This window comes from Dromaius novaehollandiae, chromosome W (assembly GCF_036370855.1).
Source record: "Dromaius novaehollandiae isolate bDroNov1 chromosome W, bDroNov1.hap1, whole genome shotgun sequence".
Lineage (NCBI taxonomy): Eukaryota > Metazoa > Chordata > Aves > Casuariiformes > Dromaiidae > Dromaius > Dromaius novaehollandiae.
Window position 1 is genome coordinate 38,973,156 of NC_088130.1, and position 12,651 is coordinate 38,985,806.

Sequence of the window (12,651 nt, forward strand, 5' to 3'; positions counted from 1 at the left end):
CACCATCCATCCTTCCGGGCTCCCCTCGGCACTGCATCCTCTGGACACTCAGTGCTGAAGGAGACTTGCAACCTATCCTCCTTAGCGGGGACAGCCAGGAAAGCTTGGGCACGTCTGCCCTGCAGTGGCATCCACAGCAACGGGCTCTTTTGACACCCATCACCACGACTCTCCCTGCAGCAGCAAACCCAGATCAAATGTCTCCTAATTAACCTTCTTCTAATTACTTCCACGAAAATATCCTGCTCATGGTTTTCATCGAGTCATATGATTTCACAGGGGGATTTTCAAAGCGGCCCCCCGCCCACCGCTTCACGGACGGGCTGGCGGGCGCCAACTGTCGCTACGCCAACGGTCGCGGGCGCCCTGCCGCCGCCACAGCGCTCGCGCGCCTTCGGCGGCAACTACAACTCCCGCGATGCTCCGCTCCCCGCGGCAGCGCAGCCTGCCGGGAAGGGCGCGTCCCCATGGGCGCGGTGCATTTTGGGGTCACGTGGCAGGCTGGCAGGCTGGCAGGGGAGGGCGGGGGAGCGCGGGGCATGCTGGGAGCTGTAGTGGGCGCGGCGTCGCGGTGCGTCATGGCGCACGCGACGTGAGTGCGCCGACGACGCGGCCGTAAAGCGCGGCGCGGCGCGGCGCGGCCTTTGCGGGGCGCGCGGCCGACGCCATCATGTACCACAGCAGCACGCAGCGCCGGCACTGGACTTTCCGCGGCGAGGAGGAGCTGGCGCGCTGTCGGGCCGACGCGAGCCGCAAGTTCCGCAGCAAAGCGGTGGCGGGCGGAAAGGTGCGGGGCTGGGGGGCCGCGCCACGGCCGGGCGGGGAGCGGGGCGCCGGGGCCGCCGCCTGCTTCCCCGGGGCGGGGCCTCCTCGCCTGGCGCCTCTGAGCGGGGGGTGGCGGCGGGCAGGACCTCAGGGCAGGCGGGGGCCCCGGGGCGGGCAGGCAGTGCTGGAGCGCAGCGCTTGGGTCAAAATCGCCCTTGTTTCCCAAAGGTTCAGCAGAGTGACCCTTTCCTGCTTGAGCCACATGAGGAGCTGACAATATGCAAACACTATGAGAAAAGGTTACTGGATTTCTGTGCTGTCTTTAAACCTTCAATGCCTAGATCTGTGGTGGTAAGCAGAAGTGTTTTGGCTCTGTCTCAAGATTTTCCTCTTCCGTCTGCTGGCTTTGTCTTCTGAGAGAAGCATGCTTCCCTTAATGATGCCTCAGATGCTTCTGTCAAGAGATGGTTGTTTGAGACGTTACTGCTTCTTCAGTATGATTTGATATGCCTACAATGAGAAGTGTCTGCAGTGTGAGGACTAATGAAGCTAAAAGCTTTGTCCCTTTTGTGTCTCATGTTCCTTCACTTGTTGCTTGCTTATTTTATTTCTGAAAGCATGGATGTCCTTTGAGTGTTTATTCCTGCAGTACTGTAGTATTTCAAACTGCTTTTTTCTCTTTGTCTGTTTTCTGGGGTGTATGACACTTTTTAAAACAGAGAACTATTTCTCAGCTTCATCTGTTGCTTGTTCAGGGCTGGGTTTTAACCACTTCCTTCCCTCTTCTCCTAAGCGAGAAGTAGAAATGAACCTAAAGATAAATGATATGATATAATATGATATAATAAAACATTCTCATTGCTGAATCCTATGTTTTGGCTGCTTGGTCCACTTGCTTTTGCAACAGCATAGGTGCATGTCTGACCTCAAAATACACTGGTTAAAGCACCTGTACTGGCAGTAAGTTAAACCGTCAAAAAAAGAAATCTCTGAAGTGACCTTTATTAGTCAGAAGACTGTAATTCAGGAGAGAGGGGATTTATGGCTGAAGTGGGGAATGAAATCAGTGCTTCTTTTGTCACCTAGTTATTAAGAAGGGTTAGTTACACTGGCCTCAGTCAGTCTTCCTTTTTTAGCTGGTGTACTGACCAATAAACATGAAAAGTCTCTTCTAAACATCTTTTTGATGAAGCAACAGGTTGCCATTACATGCTATACAGAGTATGACCTTATATTTGAGAAGCAGCCCCCTTAGAGTATGCATGCTAGATCGGACCCCCTGAGTAATGTTGTTGAACACCTGGTTTCATATTGATGGGGTTCAAATCAACTTGGAAATCTAGTTGGAGGAAAGTCTGAATCTGAATCTCTGATCTGGAGGAAAAAATAACTGAACTACCACTTTGTAAGGTTCTTACAGGAATAATATTGGACTATGAGGTACTTACTGACATGGCAGCATGTGCTTGTACTTGTAGCCGTTGTGTATTCTTTGTCTTTAGTGTATATTCAAAATTACTCATTCTGATTTATGTTTTTTTAATCTAGTTTTGCTTCTGTACTTACTTATTCCCCCCTCCCTTTTTTTTAATTTAGGGAACAGCTTGTATGTATTTCAAACGCTTTTACCTCAATAATTCAGTGATGGAGTATCATCCTCGGATAATAATGTGAGTTGTCAACACATCTTGAGTTACTGTATTCAGCAGAATGATTAGAAGCATAATGTTTATACTTGTAAAAGATTGAAGAAATGAGAAAGGATGTCAAAGAGCTTAAATACAAGTAGAGACAAAAAGTAGTCACTTTCTGTTTCCATTTTCTGAACACTGTTTTGAAGATTTAAATTTTTTGAATGAGTTTTTGATAACGAGATGGGTGCTTGCAGATGTCAGTCGTTCACTTTTTTTTTCCTCCCTTCTCAAGGCTAACATGTGCATTTTTGGCATGTAAAGTAGATGAATTTAATGTGTCCAGTGCACAGTTTGTTGGTAACCTTCGAGAAAGCCCTCTTGGGCAGGAAAAAGCCCTAGAACAAATACTGGAATATGAACTACTACTTATTCAGCAGCTGAACTTTCATCTTATCGTGCACAATCCATACAGACCATTTGAGGGATTTCTAATTGATTTGAAGGTAATACTGTTTTATATGCTGCATATTTCATACACTGATGCAATGCAAACATCTCCGGGATTGTATTAAAAAAGCTAAGTTACTTTTGTCTCTCTGCTTGGAAAGATCTAGATTCTGAAGTGGTAGATGGGCAAGTATCTGAAAGGAAGTCTGTTATGTTATGATCTTTAAGGATTTTAGGCCATCTTTCAGAATAAGATGACCTGCTACTTTTTTCTTCATACAGCACTGTTGAATTGTGTGTTCTAAACTTGTGAACCAGAAGATCTGAAACAGCTGCCTACTTTCATAAATACTTACTTATTTTTTTAGACTCGTTATCCAATGCTGGAGAATCCTGAAGTTTTGAGGAAAACAGCTGATGACTTTCTCAATAGAGTAGCTCTGACAGATGCATATCTGCTCTTTACTCCCTCACAAATAGCTCTTACTGCTATATTATCTAGTGCTTCAAGAGCAGGAATTAATATGGAAAGGTAGGCTTTTTTTTCTTTATAGGTATGCTTTAAACACTTTGCTTCCTGTATTGTACCAATACATTGTAAATAATGTATTATTTTGTTTTAGGCATTCTTAAGTAGCAAGTGTAAGTATATATTTACTGATCATTAACACATCTGCTGCATTCTTTAATTAAGTTTTCAAAACTGAAGTGTTGCTATCTTTTTTTCAGATTCCCAAAGTAGGAGATATATGATGAGCTGTCTGTCTCTTTTTTCTTCTTTTTTTGCTTCTTCCCACTGACTTTGCCCTGGTTAGAACAGAACAAGATTTTCAGACTGATCTTGACGAGTGAGTGAAGAAAACTGAAACAATGGGAGCTCAGTATACAAAACACCTTAAAAACTTAGGTACTTTTTAATCAGTAAGATATTTAAGATTTCAGAGTCAAAGAGAATTTCTTTTTAACTGACAGCTAGGTGTGCAGCAACTGTTAACTGCTGTATTTGGCCACTCCAACAGTGTGATTTCCATGAGAAGGGACTGATGAAAAGGTGCTATTTTAGATCAGTATCTGCTTTCCTTTCTATGGTCTTATTTATTGGTATTTGCAAAGGCATCATCAAGCACTTTGATATCAGTGCTAAAATGTGTTGGTTTGCCTTTCCCTGGTTCCTCCCCCTTCCCAAGGACTAAAGGTTACTTTTTTTTTTCCTTCCAGAACTGTAACTAATGTGGCTGCTCTGAGCTACATCTAGCTGTGTCTTGAGTGTTTTGCTCATCACATGATGTTCCATGTGAGTGTGTTGCATCTGGAGTGTAACTGCTGTAGGTAAAAAGGCTGATAGTAGGCGCAAGCTGTGCTCTTTCGAGAAAGTTTCCCTCTATCTGCTGTAAATGAATCTCCTTTTTGTTAGGAATGAATAAAAGGTGGCTTTCTTAAAAGAATGAGTTGGTGTGGGCAATACCCTGTGCTGTGTTCACTGTCCCCTCAGAACAGCGTAAAAATACTCAGGTCCTTAACTTTAAAGTTGTTGATTTAATTCCTGAATTTCTAGTTTTTAGTATTTATGCCATGATTCAGAAAAGCATGCTTATGAAAAGAACTTTGGATCATTTGTAAACAGTGTTTGAATCAAAGTATGTGAACTTTGTTTGCATGTTCATGAAAAGCTAAATCTTTGTCACTTGTCTGCCCCATGCAACTGCTGTAATCTGGTCACTCGTTATTGCAGGTGAGCTTGTGAGCTGCTGGATGTGATGGAAACTAATGCTGCAGTTCAGATCTTACGGGCTGGTGGGTGTGTGCATGTGTGTGGAGGTGCAACAGGGTGAATGGGACCTGGACACTTTGCAAGTCTGTTGCTCATACAGTGTGAATGATGTGTATGATAGTCTGAGAAGAATTACAGTTGCAGGAAGAACAAGTGCCACTCTTGGCACTAGAGCTCTAGAGAATAGATGGTTCCAAATCAGTCTTTCATTATGGTATGAGGAGAAGGTTAAATAATATTTTTGCTTCAAACTGAGTTCTACAATAGCAGTGATACCTACAGAGCAGCTATCAGCTTATAGTAATTATTTTCTTGGTGGCCATTTGCTTGAGACTGGAAGCTGCAACTGATACATCTCTTTATGCCTATATATTAACCAAAGTTTAAGGTAATGTGCATTGGAAGACTTGGGAGTCTTGGATTTTTGTAATCTATCCATAAGTATGCACTTTCCCAAGAAAAGGAAAAACTATTTGCTTATTATGGAACTTGGTGAGGACTGTTGCTTGTGTTGGTTGTGGTTTACCCTGTGTTTAGGGGGCTGGTGTATTCATTTGTTTTTTAAGATTTGGAAGCTTAAATGAGGTGAGTACTAAAGCTAAAAGTGTAATCTGTTTCTTTGTCATGTTTTTACTCCAATGAGGTCATGTACCATGGTGTCGTTACTTGCAATGAAATTCCTTTTTTTTTTTTTTAACACTAGCATGCGTTAAATAAAATACCTAAATAATGGTGTTACCCCGTTCTTTTAATGTCCACGTTAAAAGGAAGCTTGAATCTTTGAGGGAAGAGGAAGAGCTCTACAGACCTTAAAAGAAAACATCTTACATTTGCTTTCAGTAGAGTCACGGCTGTGCAGCTGCCAAAAGAAGCAGTCCCGTCTCACAAACTTTCTTGTCCATTCGTCTGTCTGAAAGCTATCCTTTTGTAGGATTTGCTTTTCCAGCAGTCATACTGTGCAACAGTGTGATCTTGGTGTGACGTTTCACAGAATCTGAAACCTAAGCTGACTTAACAAGACTTATTTACAAATGTTTAATTTTGCAACATAGGAACTTGGTTCTTTGCATGTCTAAATAAAGGCTTTTGTAAAATTGTTACAGAAGAATAATGGAGAAGCAACAAGAGACTTTTTTTATCAGTTTATAGCATTTATGTAACAAAAGTGTTTTTATTAAGTCCAATTATAAAGCTTTAGCATATGTAAATGATAAGTAGTAAGGTTTTTTTATTAACTAGTAGTAGCTGCCACAAATAACTATGACACATTTTAAGAACTTCAGACTTACTCTTTCATGTTTCTTTAGTTATTTATCAGAAAGTCTTATGCTGAAAGAAAACCGAACATCCTTAGCCAAGCTACTAGATGGTATGAAATGTAAGTAAACATTGGAAAAATATGATAAACTATATCTGTAAAGGAGAACTTCTTTTCCCTCCCAACAACAAAAACTTTGAGCAGAAAAATGTTCTTTAAACAATTTTATTCACGTCAGGGCTAGCATTAATTAAGTAAATCATGAGCAATAAAATGAAGCAGTTGGCAGGAAGCAGAGGGAGAAAATACAAACTTAGCTTTGACATAAACAAATGAAATTAAAACAAAAAGGGCCTGATGAATTGTAGTCGGTTAAATGCTAGTGAGTAACTTGTATTCAGAAGCCCAAAGTCTGTTTTGGGTGCTAGATACTTCTATTGTTTAAGCCTTAGGATGAAATACTTCCTTTCAGTCACTTTGACTTGAAGTGCAGCTTCTAGCAAAAGCCTGCACATAACTACTTCTGCCACCAGAGGGTACCTTTTCTAAAATTAGTAATGTTAAGTGACCTGCCAGGTTTTATCTCTTACTTATATTTTGCAGACTATAAGGATGGTTTGAAAGAGGTTTAAGTTTTGCTGTATGTTTTTAATACTAGCAATATCAAAATGCTAACATGATTTTGCTGGAATGATAGAGATTGTAGTACAGTCTATGATTATTAAGTTTAATTAAATAAAAAGGCTGAGTTATGAAATTTTCAGTAAGTAGTCAGTTCTGTAATGTCTGAGTGAATGCATGCATATAAAATGGAAGAAAGGGAGCATTAAAAACCTAAAGTCTTTCAACTAAGTTGACTTTAGTAGTGAATATACCACACTAGTCACAGGTAACTACACTTAAATCTAAATTGGATTTGTAAACATAAGATACTCTTCCCTTTCTCTTCCTACTAACCAGTCTAGTCTTCCTGCTTCCATTAGTAAGAAGAAAAGGGAAAACTGGGCTCACTTTGTCTTTACTTGCAACATTGTAGAATATAGCCTTTGCCCAAAGGCAACTCTTCTATAAGCATATGATGACCGGAGGGAGGTCTTAAATGAGTAGATGTACAGAGAACTGATGGTAGTGAAAATCAGTGCCTTGCTTCTTGTGGGATAGTTGCAAATTTAATTTGTCCTTTTAACAAGACTAAAACCAATCTCTTTTTAAAGACTGAGGTACAATGCTGAATGCAAAGAGTATTTGTGTACCCTGATGTTTGTTAGCACAGCAATGTGAACTCTGCATCAACTCACTTGCCTTGAGGAAATCCAGAATTGTGATGTTAACAACTTGTTTTAGTGTAGTTCTCTGTACTGAGCTTTTGCTGTATCCTGATGTTTAGAATTAATTCTCTAATGTAAGATGACAGTTAAGTCTTACATGTGTAATTTTGGATTCTCTGAAGCTTGAGCATTATATAGAGTGGGATATTTTCTGAGCTGAGATTTGCTTATGAAGCAGTTTGAGGCAGGAAAGTAGTCAATACTTCCTGAACATCTAATGCATATTTTGACAAATACCAGATTTTTATTTGGTAAGCTATCTGTCTGATTACAGCTGTTTTGTAGTATTTTGCATGTTGCCTTGTAGCTTCCTGAAGTCTGTTTAAAAACTGGATGCAATGCTTTCAAAACATAAGAGATGCGGAGTTCACTTAAGACTTTTTAAATTGTTTTTCCCTGTATGTTTTCCTGATTTTAGTGAAATCTTTTTAGTAGAAGCTGCTCAAAAATTTATACTGTTCTCATTATTATAAAGAGGGAAGGAAGTGTTAACTAGTGGTCCAAGTTTAAGTGTAAGATGCATGGTAACAGTAGCCATAGTACTGATTGATAGTACCTTGTGTAATTCATGGAGTGGAGCAGAAATTATTTAATTTGCTTAAGGCTGTGTTGTTGCCACTGTAGGCATGAAAAATCTTATAAAGAAATATGAACTACCAAGGCCTGAAGAGGTTGCTGCTCTAAAACAGAAATTAGAGAAGTGTCACAGCTTGGAGCTTTCACTTAATATAAACCCGTAAGTAGATACTTAACACTTCCTCCTTTATGTTTGAACTTTCTGGCTTTTTTACTGTTATAGAAACTTTAATTTTTTCTGATCTCTGTAAGTGAATGAAAACTAAAACATCTAAACAAGGATGTCTGTTTGCTGTGTGAGTTTCTTCTAGTTTAAGTCTTGATTCTTTGCTTCTAGTAGTGCTTTCAGTAATGCATAAATACCTTCTTTGTGCTGATTTGCACTGCAAGCACCAGTAATATTTGTTTATTTGTAACATGGATCTGGAGCTCAGGATGGCTTTTAAGGCCTGGCCTCTTTATCATGTGTAATGAGAACTGAGAGCTTCAAATCACTTGATTAATGGAAAAATTGTGTAAAGGGTTAATGTTTTCTTAAGGCTTACAGTGGACTGTGAAACTTAAGCTCTTGATTTCTCTTTTCTGGAGAGTATTATGCCCTTTTCACTTTAGTACTCAGAACTACAAGCTTCTAGCAAAGCTATTAGTTTAGACCTTGGTAACTTTGTCTGTGGCAAATAGGTACGTAATCTAATTTTAAATGCTGTGGCAAAATAAGGAGATTACCTGGCTCTAAAAATGCATATGCATTTCACTTTTTTCTGGTTGGGGTCTAGGAAGAAGAGGAAAGGTTATGAAGATGATGAATATATAACAAAGAAATCTAGAATGGATGAGGTCAGTAAATCTACTGTACAAGTATTGCTTTTCCACCCTCTTAATTACTGCCAAGACAAAAATGACACAACTAATGAGACTGTTTTTTTAACTCTGTTAATATTAATTTACATGCTGCTCAGAAATCTTTCAACCTGTTCTTATAAAATAAGCCAGAGCTCTTACTAGCCTGTACCTGGAGCATTCTTAAACACCCTGGTCTTTTGTGGAGAGGGGGAGTCAGGGCAAGGCATCCTTCCTGCTGTTTTCTGTGATTCAAAAGTCTTGTATAACTGCAACCATAAAGCAGCATAAAGCTAATTACCTGTAAATGCAGCATGTGAAACCCCCCTATGCCACTGAAGTAACAGTTGTAAAACTGAGATTCTGGAGACTGCGATGAAAACTTTTTGGGAAGCCAGGAACTGAATGCTTGAGGAGAAATCCTAACTTAGGTGATGACAGTGAAAACTTCTCAGGTTGTGGATGAAACAAATGAGGATATCTTGGAAAAACTATATCAGACAGGCTTTTTTTCTTAGAAGTTGTATTTGGGGGTCTTTCTGCTGGCCAGTGTTTCTGTTCTGTTTTCATTTACTTTCTTTGGCTTCTTGTGCAGGGCAGAGACTCAGCTTCCAGATTAAATTTCTACCTCAGGCTATGTGTTACCAAGGCTTTCACAAATTACACTGAGGGGTAGCTTGTGCTGCAAATTAGAAGACTGAATATAAATGAGGTAGAGATTTTGGAGGGTGCCTTAAAACATAATTAAGGTACTGCTTCAGGTGTAATTTGAAACATCTTCCACGCTTCTCATTTGAAAAATTGACTGAAAATTGTACAGACTACTACTACATTCTAACGGAGGAATAGTTTTTTCAAAAAAACCCCTTTTTTTAATGGACATCTCTTGATACTGAAGAGCAGAAGACATTCTGCAGCCTTGTGGTCTAAGACATCTGAAATATGGCACTTACTTATGAAAACTTGTGAACTGCTGAATAGAGTTGTCAGTTAAAATTTTAACCTTAAAATGCAGGATGTGTTGTATGTGCTTTTATAGGGGGTGTTTTTGTGTGGGGGTGTGTTTTTTGTTTTTGTTTTTTGTTTGTTTTGCAAGGCTGCTTGAATTGTGTAAATTATCGTTACCATGGTCAATTTTAGTTACACATTATAGCACCAAACTGAAAAATCATTTCTATGGAGCTAAGCTGAAATTTATGCAGTTACAAGACTCTTGAAGATACGCTCTAATGAAATGCAGAATCTCAAGCATATCTAATAAAAAATATTTAATACTGTAAAAAAGTTTGACTAAAGTTTGCTCTAAATGCCAATCTAAAAAGTGAATGAAAACTAAAACACATTCTGTTCAAATCCTTGCCATGTGAGTTTCTACTACTATGGAAATTGGCAACTTTTTTTTACTTCCTCATAAAATGATTTAGAAAATAACTCCAAACTAAGCCTAAGATGACACTCATTTTTTCCTCTAGCTTAATTTGAAGAGGTCTTATTTAGGAGTTTTAGATCTGTGGTTCTCTTGCAAACTGACTTTTTTTTTCTTTTTACAATTCTTTTGTCCAAAGGAACTAGATGAACTAATATAATCTACAGCATTTCATTATCAGTTGTTACATTCATATTGTAAAAACTCTTAAATTTCAAGAGCTGTTTCTTCATAACTGTGTATCTGAACTGCTGTGGGTTTATGCTTGTGTGTTTTCATTTCTGAGTAATAATCAGTGCAGGATCAGATTTGGGCTTGCCAATCATAAACACATGAAAAAGTAGGCTTAACTTTTTTGGAAGCTTATAGTGTCTGTATAGTTCACACTTTGAGGCTTCACCAATCCTGTAGACAGCTGATACTGATGGTGTTTATAGCTGTAATTAGGGTGTAATATATGCAAGTGCACAATCAGTTCAAATCTACTTATAACAATTCTTTTTGGATCTACCAGTTTATCACTGAAGTTAATACCAATACAAAGGGCATAATGGGGGTGGAGAGCTCATGAATTTGAAATGCTAGGACTCTACAAGGTACTGACTGGCCATAGATGACAGCTGCCAAAGTAATGAAGCCATAAAAAGGGCAGGATACTAGTAAAAGGCCCCAATCTGAGCTGTTTGGAATTCTGTGCATGGTCCCCAGTAATGCAGAAGGATGAGATAAACCTCAAACAGGTGTTCAAAAGGACTGCTAAAATGACTGAGACTGGCTTTTAGAGTATATGTGGATAAACTGCTTTATTTAATGGTAATAAAGAGCTTAGTCACCACTAGTTTAAATGCCTTTTTTTAGGCTGTAGCCTGCTTCTTCAACTAGGGAGTGTTAAATCCTGGGCATAAGGAACACAAGGTTGAGACTTTTAATTTCCTTACCAAAAAAACCCCATGGACATGTTTGTAGGAACAAGAAGTTAGACTCATTCCAGGAGGCTTTCAATCCTGTGTTCTGGGATTAGCCACTATTAGCTGAAAATGAAATCTTCCCTCTGATGCATTTACTTGACTGAATTGTCTCTCTGTCTCTCTGTCTCTCTGTCTCTCTGTCTCTCTGTCTCTCTGTCTCTCTGTCTCTCTGTCTCTCTGTCTCTCTGTCTCTCTGTCTCTCTGTCTCTCTGTCTCTCTGTCTCTCTGTCTCTCTGTCTCTCTGTCTCTCTGTCTCTCTGTCTCTCTGTCTCTCTGTCTCTCTGTCTCTCTGTCTCTCTGTCTCTCTGTCTCTCTGTCTCTCTGTCTCTCTGTCTCTCTGTCTCTCTGTCTCTCTGTCTCTCTGTCTCTCTGTCTCTCTGTCTCTCTGTCTCTCTGTCTCTCTGTCTCTCTGTCTCTCTGTCTCTCTGTCTCTCTGTCTCTCTGTCTCTCTGTCTCTCTCTCTCTCTCTCTCTCTCTCCCCTGCAAAGGATATTGAGCACAATGGCTAATACTTCTGAGAGGGCAAGATATATCCTTAATGATCCCAGGAAGAAGAACTTAATTGGAGTCCCACAACTAGCTAGGGAAAGCCTAAAAATCCTTATGCTGTGCTCACATTTAGAAGTGGGAGGAAGTCAGAGCACAGATCTTATGATCAAGGAAGTAAAGAGAATGTCCTCTAAGTTGTCAAGCAACTGTTGTCCATGGGATCTTAAGTCAGATTGTCATGATGTGCTTAATGAATGTGCATTTCATCTCATTCATTAGGAGTTGAGTATGTACTAGTTTTCATTTCCACTTACAGTAAGATGAGCTGTAAGTTAAGATTGTCAATGTTGTTTCCTCATTATCAGAAGTAGAATGGTATGTGTAATGCAACATGGTCCCTAGTCTTTACTTTTTCCTCCAGAAGTCTCCCTGCAGATGTATGTGAGTATCAGGTAATCTGGACATAACAAACCAGTTTTGCAGTATGGTTAAAAGCAGTTTAAATTTACTATTTAATGTTTATTAATAGTAGATATGGTTGAAAGAGATCAATAGGAAGAAAGAGTTGTATTGATTAAATTCTTTTCAATGGGCATGTGTAGAAGTTGTTACCTTGACATAGTGTGCAGCAGTAGCATGCACCTGTAGCTATTTGTTGTCTGGCCCACCTAACTGTAAGACATACTGACTGCATATGCTGCTTAGAGCATGGCTTTTTCCTTTTCTTCCCTTAGGAAGAATGGACTGATGATGATCTTGCAGATACACTATAAACCCTGAAGGAAGATGGCATTCTACCACTGTTCTGGGTGCCAGGACCTGCTTGGGCTACCTGCTATTCAGTGGCTGGTGTTAGCAGAGGTTTCTTACTCAGTTTTGGGAGGTATTTGTTCTCTCAGTTTTAATGTCTTTACAATAAAGTGTATGACTTTTCTTAGTCAAACACTAATGTGAAATATGTATTTACAGACATCTGTCACTCAGGGAAGAGTTCTGGCTTTGGAACAGTTTGTGATTTGACTTTAGAAGTACAGCACAGCAGTAACTAGACTTAATCACACTTTGCATTTAGCAAAGTAGATAAATAAAAGCAGGAGACATCTGGTGTAGATACTTAAATGCTTTAGACAAGCTGTGCTGCCTTCTTCC

General features: G+C 39.6%; 1 protein-coding gene across 3 annotated transcripts; it reads left to right on the plus strand.

Moving 5' to 3' along the window:
- Positions 1-578: 578 nt before the first annotated feature.
- Positions 579-12,445, plus strand: LOC112991880 (cyclin-H). 3 transcript variants are annotated; one of them, XM_026114699.2, is made up of 9 exons: positions 601-787; positions 994-1,116; positions 2,362-2,435; positions 2,692-2,902; positions 3,215-3,378; positions 5,925-5,995; positions 7,828-7,939; positions 8,556-8,616; positions 9,215-9,903. In XM_026114699.2, the coding sequence occupies exons 1-9, from the start codon at positions 671-673 to the stop codon at positions 9,293-9,295; spliced, it is 1,014 nt and encodes a 337-aa protein (XP_025970484.1). In that variant the 5' UTR covers positions 601-670; the 3' UTR covers positions 9,296-9,903. The 3 variants fall into 3 exon arrangements, with proteins under 3 accessions (XP_064356558.1, XP_025970484.1, XP_025970491.1); XM_026114706.2 differs by lacking the exon at positions 9,215-9,903 and adding an exon at positions 12,237-12,445 and having other exon boundaries at positions 602-787; XM_064500488.1 differs by lacking the exon at positions 994-1,116 and having other exon boundaries at positions 579-787.
- The last annotated feature ends 206 nt before the right edge of the window (positions 12,446-12,651 follow it).

Coding starts and splice junctions, on each gene's coding strand:
- LOC112991880 (XM_026114699.2), top strand. CDS start 671: ATGTACCACAGCAGCACGCAGCGCCGGCACTGGACTTTCCGCGGCGAG. Junction 3,379..5,924: donor GCAGGAATTAATATGGAAAG/GTAGGCTTTTTT, acceptor ATGTTTCTTTAG/TTATTTATCAGAAAGTCTTA. Junction 8,617..9,214: donor AGAAATCTAGAATGGATGAG/GTCAGTAAATCT, acceptor CTTCTTGTGCAG/GGCAGAGACTCAGCTTCCAG.